Source organism: Actinia tenebrosa, unplaced genomic scaffold (genome assembly GCF_029948245.1).
Source record: "Actinia tenebrosa isolate PJP-AT-01 unplaced genomic scaffold, QUT_ActTen_1.0 PGA_scaffold3__52_contigs__length_22856419, whole genome shotgun sequence".
NCBI classification, from domain to species: domain Eukaryota; kingdom Metazoa; phylum Cnidaria; class Anthozoa; order Actiniaria; family Actiniidae; genus Actinia; species Actinia tenebrosa.
In genome coordinates this window covers 17328271-17339958 of record NW_028292580.1, presented here as the reverse complement: position 1 = coordinate 17339958, position 11688 = coordinate 17328271, and the positions used below count along the sequence as shown (strand labels likewise).

Genomic DNA, 11688 nt, shown 5'->3' with positions numbered 1-11688 from the left:
TCAGTGAAGTTGTTTTCTTTCTTTTTTTTTTTCCTGCTGAAGCCGATTATAATTAACATAAAAAGTATTTTTTTCTGGAAGCTAGAAAAGGGCAATAGAATGTTAACCCTGGTTTACCGAGAATGACACTATAAGGGTCGAAAAAGCATACGTTTAAAAACGCCCTCCAGAGTGGAGGTATTGAAAACGGAGGCATTTGGTAATAGTGTGGACAGGCGAACTGAACGGAGGCTTTTGAAAACGCCTCGCGTCATTCAAAGGCCACATGTCCTTTTTTCGCATGCGCAGATGATGTTGCATCATTTCCGATCGTATCTGCGATTTTGAAGTATGGACTCGAAGGTTTCGTTGCGATTTTGGCGACACAAAAACGGAGCTGTTTTTGGAAACGCATTAGTGTGGGCGTCGCCTGAGGTGTTACGCGCAATGCAAAAAAATCTTGAGAGTCTTGGCCGTGGTTAGTAACCATGCATTTCATAGTCACTGCGTCCCTGCGTCATCTACTGAAACAATACCTAATTGCGTATTTTTTACACGACATTTTGTCTAGTGAACTAGCTGATGCTTGACAATTTTTGGATCAGTCATATGATAAAATTTGGTAATAATCAAGTCGTTGCATTTCGTTTGTCTTGTAACGTTTCAGAAGGGCTTCCTAGTTGCAAAACTACATTCACCATACAATTCCAATTCTCCCTAAGTCTTGCGCAAATTTAGGCTTAGAAAGAAGTGTGTTTTCAAGTCTGGCTAATCGAACAGTAGGAGGTTATATCGTCTATAGAGATTTCCTTTGGCTTCGAGTACTTTTTTTTGAAATAGGTATATATGTAAACCATAGTCAGTAAGTAAATCTGTGTCTCCTGATCAATTTTAGTCTCATTTTTGGCACACAATACTCTAAAATCAGTAGTCTTCAGCAGCGATTTTGGACAGGAAGACCATTGGAAGGTAATTGCTGATCCTTGAACAGTCTTCGAAGGGACGCGCGTATTCCAGAGCATCGCCACGAGTAAATGATAGGATTAACGAGTGCTGAACTGAAGAGCGCCGTCTGAGAAATTGGATAGAGTATATGATAGATTAAGACATCGTTAGCCACCAGCCCAAATGTATGGATTACAACGACGATAGAAACGGGAAAATAGCTGAGAAATAAAGCCGTGTTTATATAGATAACAGTTCTTGTTGCTTTAGTTTGTGCGAGAGCTCGTGCTATACTCTGAGGACAGCGACTCGGCTGAACTATAGCTGTTTTCTGAAGTTTGTTAACTTTCAAGTACACTATGATTGTGAAGAAAAAATTGAGAAAGATGAACGCACTGAGAACACTGGTGTAAGTAGATTCAGGGATTTTAGGTATGAACTTAACTATAGTAATGTAAGCTGTCCATAGGAGCCAAAACGCACCGTATGTGATTGCAGTGCGCACTTTAGTCGCGTGTTTGTAGAACCAATATGGTGCAAATATCGCGGCGAACCGCTCTAGAGTCATGACTTTTAACGTGAAAAACGATAGCCCGGTACACAAGAGCTCGGTGTATAGATTGATAGCAAAGATTACTGTGCAAAGGAGCCTGCCATTCATTAGGATATTGACTTCGTTCGCGATAAAACTGGTTTGCGCAACAGCACAAACTAGTAAATCAGAAACAGCAAGAAATAGAAGTGATATGTTCTTCATTGATCGTAGAACAGGCTGCCTTGTGATCGCAGTAAACATTAGGGTGTTTAGTACAACAGCGAATGGACAAGTGATGATATTCACGATACAAATAACGGCGGTGACCGCGTCATTAAAAGTTGAAGCCTCGTATTGAACCTTGGTATAAGAAAGCGGGAAATCTCGAGGACAGACACTCGGATCTTGACTTGAGTTTACATTCGAATTCATAACTCTCAACAACAATATGATCTATCTCAGATTGGAAAAGAAGGTCTAGCTTGTCAGCTTCAAGTCGTTTGATGATGCCAGCGAAAGTCAGCTTTAAGAGATAAATTTAAAAGCTCAAAACATTCGATATTTGGCGAACAGCATAACAGTACCCTCAAGATGCACTTTATTTCTCACACAAAGTAACTACGCCTTCACTTGGGCTATTTTGACGTAGAACGAATGCCCGCTTTTCCGCCCAATCAAAACCATTCAAAACTTACGTTGTATCCTCCGTTAAGTTTGTTTCATTGAAGTCCACTCAAGGCTATGTCGCACCCCGTCTTCTAGAAACTCCTTTCTTTTTCATTCTATAAAATATCTGTTTATATTCCAGAGAAAATGCATCAAAATATTGGCAAACATGTTATTAATTTGTTGCAATTATAGCCAACAACCTCACTGTGAGGTTCGCCCGGATATTGGTCCTAATGCATTGTGGAAATCTTGCAGACCAGCTCTCATTCGATGTTTTTGTAAGATGTGTATCAGTTCAATAGCCCTTTTTACTGTTATCTCGTAAACTGAATTCTATTGTTTTCAGTTTCTATCGTTTATAGATTGCACAGTGTTTGCTCCCTCGCCACCCCATAATTCAAGATGGCCGCCGTATTAGTAAAAAAAAGTCTATTCCAGCGTTATATAAGTTAAAAAATAAAAAAATAAACATAGAGCTTTACCCTATCGAGAAGTGAGAAACAAAATAGTTGAAATTCGTTATTTTTGCACGTATTTTTATAGGGTTCTCGTTGTATGAAGCATAGACACTCTCATCGATTCGTAAGCCTAAGCGTAGTCCAATTTTCGGATAATACACACCAAATCTTATGAAAACCACGGTTTCTAGATCTTTATGGAATTCTTAGAATTCTTATGGAATTCGCCGCCGTTTCAATCTACTCCAAAGTGAACTCAACGAACTCAATGAACTCAATGAACTTCAAGTAAAAAACTAGTCTCCACTGATTCAGCTCTCAAAATGAAGTAATTGAAATATAAAGAGCAAACTCGAAGAAAAATAACACGAGCTCCGTTTGAACCCTGTGGCCTATACTAGTCTCCATTTGCGTGGAGCATGAGAGGAAATCAATCGTAACCTTTTCACAATAAGTTAATCTTTATAATTTTTGTTGAATTGTGCTCCGAAACAATGACGTGATCGACTGGCAAAATCAAGTAGATTATTCTTTTTTCTCTCTCTGTCTCTGATCCGTTCTTCGAAGTGCAAAGTAATTGCTTCGTTAGTTCCTTAGCCCTGGGGCTCATGTTTAGTTTTAAAAGCTCTTGATGCCAGATGGTATCGAAATTGTATGGCGGCCATCTTGAATCACAAGGCATTGTGAGTCATCTAAAGAGCAAATAGCCAAAACTTTGTTACGTTTACGGTTCATAACAAGGCAATTTGACGAGAAATAAGTTAAAAACAAATTCCCAGTTCCACAGTTGAGGAAATTTCTCAATTATCGTGAGGTCGTCATTTCAGCATCTATTTTTTGTTTTGCCCCCTGGGCGAACCATATAATGCCTTGTGATTCAAAATGGCCGCCTCATCGTCGAAGTAGTCCATTAAGACGTAGGCTTAGATTTCAGCCGTTGGGGTTTCGTGCGCCCGCGATATTCTCCCCCGTAATGGCTGGGCACATGAGATTGACATTGTGCTTCGTTCTCAGCCAATCAGCGATCTGTCCCTCGAAAATCAAGGGGCATAAATTAATAAATTAAAATTCATTCTGAACAAAATGGCGGACGTATCACTCTTTGAAGTGCTTGTGCCAATGCTTTGAAGTCGTTTAATTTCAGTGAATTCAAGGATGTTCAGCAATGGTGTTTGTAAATCTACCCACTGGCTCTGGGAAATCCGGGCACTGATTTTTCAAACAGCTCCACTTGTTTTCGATCACTTGGAAAGGTCGAGTGGATCGATTAATCTTGTAATCTCACCTGTGGTTTCTCTTATGAAAGACCAAGTGAATTTCTTTACTTCCAAAGGAGTAAAGGCCACCTTTATCGAAAAAGAGCAAGATGACGAAGCGGTGAAAGCTGGCGTCGAAGAAGGGAAGTACCAAGAACTTGCAAAAGCACCTTGACAATCAGGTGTCGGGAACTTCATTTACATTACAGCAAATTTCACTTCCGTTTCCGTTTTATATGCTAATTACATGTACTGTAGTTTAAAATTTCTCTATAAAACCCCCTTCCCTCTAAAAATTGTGCTAATAGTAATGGGCTCCTTATCTGTATGGATATAACTATAATACCCTATTCACACCTAAACGTGTTTAGTTAAACTATGTTTTCATTAGGAAAAAAATTGAGAAACTAGAAACCTACAATATAATGAAGCTTTCTAAAATATTGTCAGAGCAAGCCAAAAGGATAGCTTACATGCCTTATTTCACCAAATATTGTGCAGTGTTCGTAGATAGTTTTCCAAACCTGTTTAGTTAAACCACTTTAAAACATGTTTAAGTCTTGGTGTGAATGGGGTATAAGAGAAAGAAGAAAAGGAAGACATTAATGGAATTAGGTCACATAAAACAAGAAAGCTCTAGTGGATTCGGGACATTACCCAAGGTTGCTATGGCTGCACAAGAGGTGAATAGGAATCCTGCTTTCAATTACTCATTGAGTGATTTTTTTAAATTTTAATTAGTTCGTTAACCTCTTCATCCTTTAGGATGCCATAAATTCATCAAATTGCTTGCGAAAAGGTCTTTTTTTTTTTTTTTACAAAAATTTCAAAAGTAATGAACGAGTTAACCGTAAAAGTGTTCATAAACTATGGGATATCCATTTCAGAAAAAAAAGCCTAATTTTTTTTCCAAATTCAATTTTTTTTAATCTTTCTTTCTTTCTCTTTCTCTTTTCTTTTTTTTTTTTTTTTTTTCTTTTTTTTTTTTTTTTTTTTTTCCTTTTTTTTTTTTTTTTCTTTTGTTTTTGTTGTTGTTGTCACGCTGCTTTTTTTATTTCCTATCCACAAAGATTCTCATGAATATATATGTATATGTATATATATTTGAATTGAAAAAGAATTACAAACAATTAAAAAGTTAACGTATCTCTAACAAGCCCCTCGGTATCGTAGCGTGTCAACTAATGAGCAATTTGAAGATATTGTTGACACTACTTGCTTTATATCTCCCTCCAATCACATCAGTCTTGACAGCTTTTTAATTTGCCTAAGGAGCGTAAAGAGTAGGTCTTGTCGGGCTAAGCCTCACTAAGCAGCTATCAGTCAGTCTCTAAACTTGAACTCAATCGTTTGGCTTGTCTCTCGGCTAGATCTTCGCTGACTCTAAAAAAACGCCTCTTCAGCAAACCACAATCTTCCAAAAACCCAAAATGATGGATTTTCTAGTCAAAACATCTTTGTTTTTGATACTTTTGATGGTGATAACGATGGAGAATGCGTCTTCTGAAATGGGTACGTGCAACTACGTTTTATTATTCTTGACCTTTGCTGTTCCTTGCGTTCGAAAGAAAAAAGAAAAATCAAGGAGAGAAAAAAAAACATCTCTGCTTTGTTTTAATATCGTTTTTCTGAGATTATTTTATTAAGAAGCCAATGACAATGAATTTGTTGTACAACAATTTAATTGTATGTTACCAAGTTTTTTTGAAAAAGTAGGGGTTTTTTTTGATCAATCAGGCCAAAGTGACCTCTCCGTCAACCACAGACATAGCTCAAGGGTAGACACGGAGAAAATTGATTCTACACATGACGATAAAACTCGTTTATAAGAGTTATTTAGCTCAGTTATCAAGACTTTTAGGGAATTTCTTTTTGCTTTGTACAACTTGAAGCTTTTTTTTTCTAGTAGAACTATAAATGAACAATGACTCGCATTTTTTTGACGTGATCGATCAGAGTAAACAAGGCAGCAATATTGAAGCTTCTAAAATTCACAATTCAAAAACTTTATAAAAACTCCTTAAAACAAGAGCAAGTTTCTTTTTTATCGCTCTTTAATGCATGTTTTTCAAGTTGTATTGGTCTTGGTGTATAGTAATGGTTTTTTATAGATATATTCTATCAGGTGAAACTGAACACGTTTTGCCAGACGACTTTGGTCAAATTCAATCAGTAATGTCGTATTTATGTTTTTCTTCGTAAATTTTATGTTTTATGAGGTTTTGATCATATTGGCAAATGTCGCCATCTACTTTTTTCAGTTTTTTTTTGGTACAATGTTTTTTCTTCACTTGACCGAGTGAACTAGTGAAAATAACAGCTGTCTGTAGAGAGGAACTAGAGCTGCTTACGAGTTTTACAAACAGTAGCTAGAACACTTGCTCTACCCTACAACATCAATCCTACACTTAATCTTATCCTATATTTAAAAAGGTCCTGAAAGGGGGGACCTTAATCCCATTTCCCAGCGCCCATTTTTACTAAATCCCATAGTCCCTCATAGTCCAAGCCTATGTCTTACTCAAATCTCAATCCCATATTTTTGATCTTTTTTTTTTCTTTGTGAATACCACTCCCAGTGCATAAGATCCCATTTTCCCAACCCCCAAAAAGGCGAATCCCAGCTCCCATTTCAAGATCATAGGACTCTTTTGTACACTCACAATTATTCAAGGTCATGATGCTGTTTCCTGATGCTTATTATCTTGAATGACCTTAATTCGATCAAACGAGTCACCGCAATAGAGCTAATTATCCCAAAAAAAAGCCCAGATGGAATCGTAATTGGTACGTCGACGGACTCTTAATGGTTAAAAATATATCTTGTTTTGTAAAGATATCGTTAGGAATCTCCTGGTTTGTCAATATTCTTTATTTGTGATTATAACAACCAATAAAGAAATCAATTCTTTAAACATTTCATTAAAGGATGCATCAAATTAGCTATCTTTTTTCAAACCCCAAATTAGTGCAATGATCATATCACCTAATTACGAATACTAATATTATTCATTCATAAAAGTTTAAAATCTCAAATGACAAGTCTTGGTTAGTGAAGGATTCGTTGACACAGATTACATTGTTATCGTGGTTTATTGTCGCGGTAATCAGTGCATTGAAAGATTTGTTGCATCTTATTGTCTGAACAGATGAAAAACCCCTAAGATAATCATGAATCTGGTTTTCTCATCTTGTTTAAAAGGTTATATGGTCTCTTTTTACATTAGTGCTTCGTATTTTTCGTCTAACAGGGTTTCAATTTTTCGCAGTGCATCTCAGTAATGATCATGAAAAATAAAATTAAAAAAAAGAATGCTTACACTAACGAACTACCATAGCTAGAAAACGTCACGAACGTACGTCCGTGTAGCGACCGTTAAGTGTCATGTGCGCATTGGAAAAACCTTTTTCCGTGTTCAGCTATGTTGGATGACAGATAAGATACTGGCGATTATTCCAATATGTCGGGTTGCTATGATGGTCACATAACGGTGCAAAACATCTGTAGCTTGGAAACCAGCTCTTCCTAATTAGTTAACGTGAATCACAAGAACTAACTGGTAGCTAATTGTACATTGAAACCGACAAGAACTAATTAGTTATAATCGGCCCCTATTAGCGCGGAACCACTTGACGTAAATAAATAAATTAACGATATTGAACCAAAACTGAAATTTTGATTTGCTTATTTTATGAAAATGCGGATAAAGTAAAACTAAATATTACAGAAGTTCAATTATGCTTATAAATATATTTCTCATTGGTAAAAACTTTGTAACTACGACTTTAACCTTTATTTTCGGCATTGTGACGTTAACTTTTTAGGTTAATACTCTATTAATTTTTTTTCCAATACGCCTTATTTAGATTTTTATTTTTTATTTGTTGTTGTTGTTGTTGTTGTTGTTTGTTTTGTTTGTTTGTTTGTTTTGTTTTGTTTTGTTTTGTTTTGTTTTGTGTTTTTAATTCTTGGGGTGCATGTTACGTCATAGCCAAAATGTTGGTTGACGATAACAAAGCATGCCTCGTAGATATGCTTACTATCAATCACGTGACTTCTTGGAGTTGCCTGGGGGGCAAACCACAGGTAGCCCAAACTTGGTTTCTGTGGTGTCCTGCTATAAGGAAATGTATGGAGATTCATCAAAAATTTTAATAAAATCTTTGAAACGTGAAATAAAGCCTCGACATTTTACCCGATCATTGAGAAATAGCACTTCTTTCGCTCTGCGTGGTTATTTTTTGAATTTAGCTCGTTTTAAGATTTTTTCCCCCACCAGTAAGAAATAATTCTCCCACTTCTGCAAGCGTTGCACCCCAAAAAAATCATCGGATCTCTTCACGGTTTATGCGACTCTACGAGATTTACTCCCCTAGATATGCATCCTCGCGGGAACCCAGGGGTAAAGTCCTGTCACTCGTTTCTCTTACCCCTGGGCCCCGATAATGTAGGATATGTCGCTAATAAAATATCGAAACTTGTTCAGTCTGTCAGGATATCTTAGAAGAAAAACTGTGCGATGCTCAAGTTCAAGTTGATAAATCGCAATGCAATGAGGTGCCATGGAATTCAAAATGCCGTAAAACATGTGGAAGATGCGGTAAGTACGTATAGATGCAGCATATCAAGACATCACTTTCTGGGACATGCAAAGAAAATCCTATATCGGAAGGCCAAAATGGCGACCGCAAATCAAATTAGCGTCATACCCCAGAAATACAAAATGTCTGCACATTTGTCAATTTTCGACTAAAGTTTTCTCGGATGATATAACACCTGGCGTAATGAATCTTCGTATGGTTATACTAAAGTAAAGGATCTCGTTAAAGGATCTCAAAATAATTTCTGATATGTCTTAAATTTGTTCAGATGAATGTTACGATGCAGAGAGCATGATGACGTGTGATTCCCAAAAAGACAGATGTGACGAGATTAATGTTGCTCATGAATGCAGTCAAACCTGTGGTGTCCTTGGCTGCGAAAAGGTAATGAAAAATTTGTAAAGCAACATATAAGTTTATAAGGTGATAAGAGTGTTTGTGTTTGTTTTTACATTTATACTTTTATTTATTCATTCTTGTTTTTTAATTTGATGAATCCTTGTGGTGTGTGTGTGTTACTTAATATTGAATCCTTTATTCTCTATCACTTTTCTTTGATTTGTCATTTGTTTGCTTTTTACGCATTTACTTGATTGTTCTGATTGTTGGTTCGTTGGTTCGTTGGTTCGTTGGTTCGTTGGTTCGTTGGTTCGTTGGTTCGTTGGTTCGTTGGTTCGTTGGTTCCCTTTTTCAGCTCACTCTGTCAATATTATAGGAGGTCATCAATATAATATATATAACAACAACTTTTTTTTAAAAATTCTCAGTGTGAGAGTTAACTTATTAATGGACCTTGAGCTTTGTGTTTCTTCAAGAGCCACTTGGAGTAAAATTTATTCATTTCCGATAGCTTCAATGAACTCAAGAAGGTAATAGTCAAGAAGGTAAAACAGATGTCGCGTAGCTGGTCTAGCTCTTGACTATGAATGAGCGAGCCCAAAAGTAGTTTTAACTTTTCATTTGTTACTGATTTCAGAAAACAAGGCGAGTCTATCACACATGTCTTGACTGCTTAATTAGCCCAAGTCAACCAAGAGCTTCCCCAATGGCTAAAAAACGAGTTTACGTAGTGACGTAATTATACGCCATAATTGATCAATTTTTGTTCATATAGTCTAACTTATTGCCTGCGTGCAGCCGAACCTTTCTCTCGTATAGTACATAGTACTTAACAGTTAGTTAGAGGCCGGCTGCACGCAGGCTATCTAACTTATTATAGAGACAACGTCTGTATTATCAATCTAGTAAATACATGGAAATAAAAACCTCTGGAATTTAAATTGAAGTTGGAAACTCAAATTTTTATCCTATCGAGCTCTCAGTAAAACAACGTCTCAGGTCGAACCCTATAAGGCAACCTCCGGGCTGATTTATATCAGTTTTAGTTCCTAGATTAGATTTTAGGTCCTAGATTAGTAAAGAGGAAAAGTTGTTGGGGAATAATAGAGTTAAGTCGCTACTTAACCTGGCCCTCCTTGGCCAACCTGAAATATACACCTCCTCACGCATCGCAGGACATCCCCACCCCCCCCCCACCCCCTCCGTTATAAGTGTAAACCATACCAATGGTTGACTAGGTCACGTGATCCAAAAACAAGCAGTTTTCACAAAACGAGCATCAGAAATGAAATGTCAAGAAAGAAAGAAATATTTTTAAATAAAATAAGGATTTCTTTTAGACAAATGTTGGATTGGGTCAGTGCATTTTCTGATACAAATCCCTTACTATGAAACATTCAATTTTACTTTGGTTTTTCAAGCTTTCTCGCAATAGAAAAGTCTATTAGAGAGGCACTATTACTTTAACAACCTTTTTCTCCTTATTCAGCGTTAAGCGTCATCAGGTCCAAGAGTCACTTGAATTCAAATTTCTTTCTTTCCGGAAATCTTTGATGGTAGTCAAGAAGTAAATGGATTTTTAACTAAAAGTACTTCGAATTAGATTCTTTGTTGCCTCACGAAGGTCACGAAAACGCCACAGTAGATAACAGGATTAACCGTAGAATTTAGATACACCATAAACTCGCTTACTGCATGAAACTTCAACAGAGTGGTGGTAGAAAACTGTCGCCAAAAATCGGTTTTATAAATAACAAGTTTCCCAACTATAACTCCAAAATATGGCACATAAAATAGTATTATTGTCAACAATATGATGAGCATCGTCTTCAGTGATTTTCGATATTTTAGCACATCGAAAATAGCCGATGAAGAAGGGTTGCTTGTTGTTTCTGGAAGTGATTCTTGAGAAACCGAGGACGTCATTTTTGTCAGTGTTCGAAAAGCCAGCGAATAGCAAAGAATGATCACGAGTAGCAGGCCAAAAGTTCCACTGAGAACCTATTAAGAACATGGTAAAATCATGAACCTTAGATAGGGTGTCTACAATGTAATTCAGCGGTATTAAAAAGCCGCCCAAAGCCCATGAAAAAATGAGAACTGTTTTCACGCGTTTTGCTGTAACAGTAGTTTTGTATCTGGTCTTGAGCTTAACAGCCAACACACGATCAATACTGATTAGTGCTAAAGTACCAAGAGATATCGAGGCTAGCCAGAATCCCATATTTTCACCTATTATAGAAATGATGCAAAATATTTTTCTCAACTTCTCGATAGCTGTAATGTTTATAAGGATCATCAAGGGCTGAACTGTAACTCCAACCAAGAAGTCTGTCAGTGCAAGGCTTGCTAGGAGTAAGTTTGACGAGGATTTTCGTAACGAAGGCGTTTTCCAGATTACTCGAAGTATCAGATAATTCAAGCACGTCGCGGCTACTCCGCTTAATGAGTAGAAGATAGACATTGATATACGAAATGAGGAAAGATCGAGATCGAAATAAGGCCTCGATGAATAGCAGTTTGACTCGTTCGAATCCATATTTCATATTTCATCTCAGTCTTATGTTTTCAAATTTTCAAACGATTTTCTTTTCTATCCGTCATGGATGATCCAACGAAACTGAAGAAATATTTGAATCAGTACCTATGTATAACTAACTGATATTTAAACGCACAACTAATTAAAAAATTTTACGATGCTATTGAAATAAGAAGTCTAATTACAGTGAACATGCGTGGTGTGTTCCTGCTGAGAATGAAGAATCAAGTTTAATAACATACGCTGGAAAGGTGAAAAACTCTCGAATGCACCAACTACCAATTTCTTCTGATTGTTTATAACCTCTTTACTCGTCTATTTTACGCACGCGGGATCTGCAAACTGATGGGTGAATGAACATGAAAA

The 11688-nt window shown here is 36.8% G+C and overlaps 1 protein-coding gene across 1 annotated transcript; it reads left to right on the top strand.

The window, feature by feature from the left end:
- The first annotated feature begins 5216 nt into the window (after window positions 1-5216).
- LOC116301096 (uncharacterized) lies at window positions 5217-9724 on the top strand. Its single transcript, XM_031710095.2, has 4 exons — window positions 5217-5354; window positions 8330-8443; window positions 8713-8828; window positions 9421-9724. The coding sequence occupies exons 1-4, from the start codon at window positions 5273-5275 to the stop codon at window positions 9520-9522; spliced, it is 414 nt and encodes a 137-aa protein (XP_031565955.2). The 5' UTR covers window positions 5217-5272; the 3' UTR covers window positions 9523-9724.
- Window positions 9725-11688: the final 1964 nt, after the last annotated feature.

Bases quoted from the DNA above. Each gene is read 5' to 3' on its own strand.
- LOC116301096 (XM_031710095.2), top strand. From the start codon at position 5,273: ATGATGGATTTTCTAGTCAAAACATCTTTGTTTTTGATACTTTTGATG. The intron at 8,444-8,712 runs GTAAGTACGTAT...AAATTTGTTCAG, and splicing joins TAAAACATGTGGAAGATGCG to ATGAATGTTACGATGCAGAG. The intron at 8,829-9,420 runs GTAATGAAAAAT...TACTGATTTCAG, and splicing joins GTGTCCTTGGCTGCGAAAAG to AAAACAAGGCGAGTCTATCA.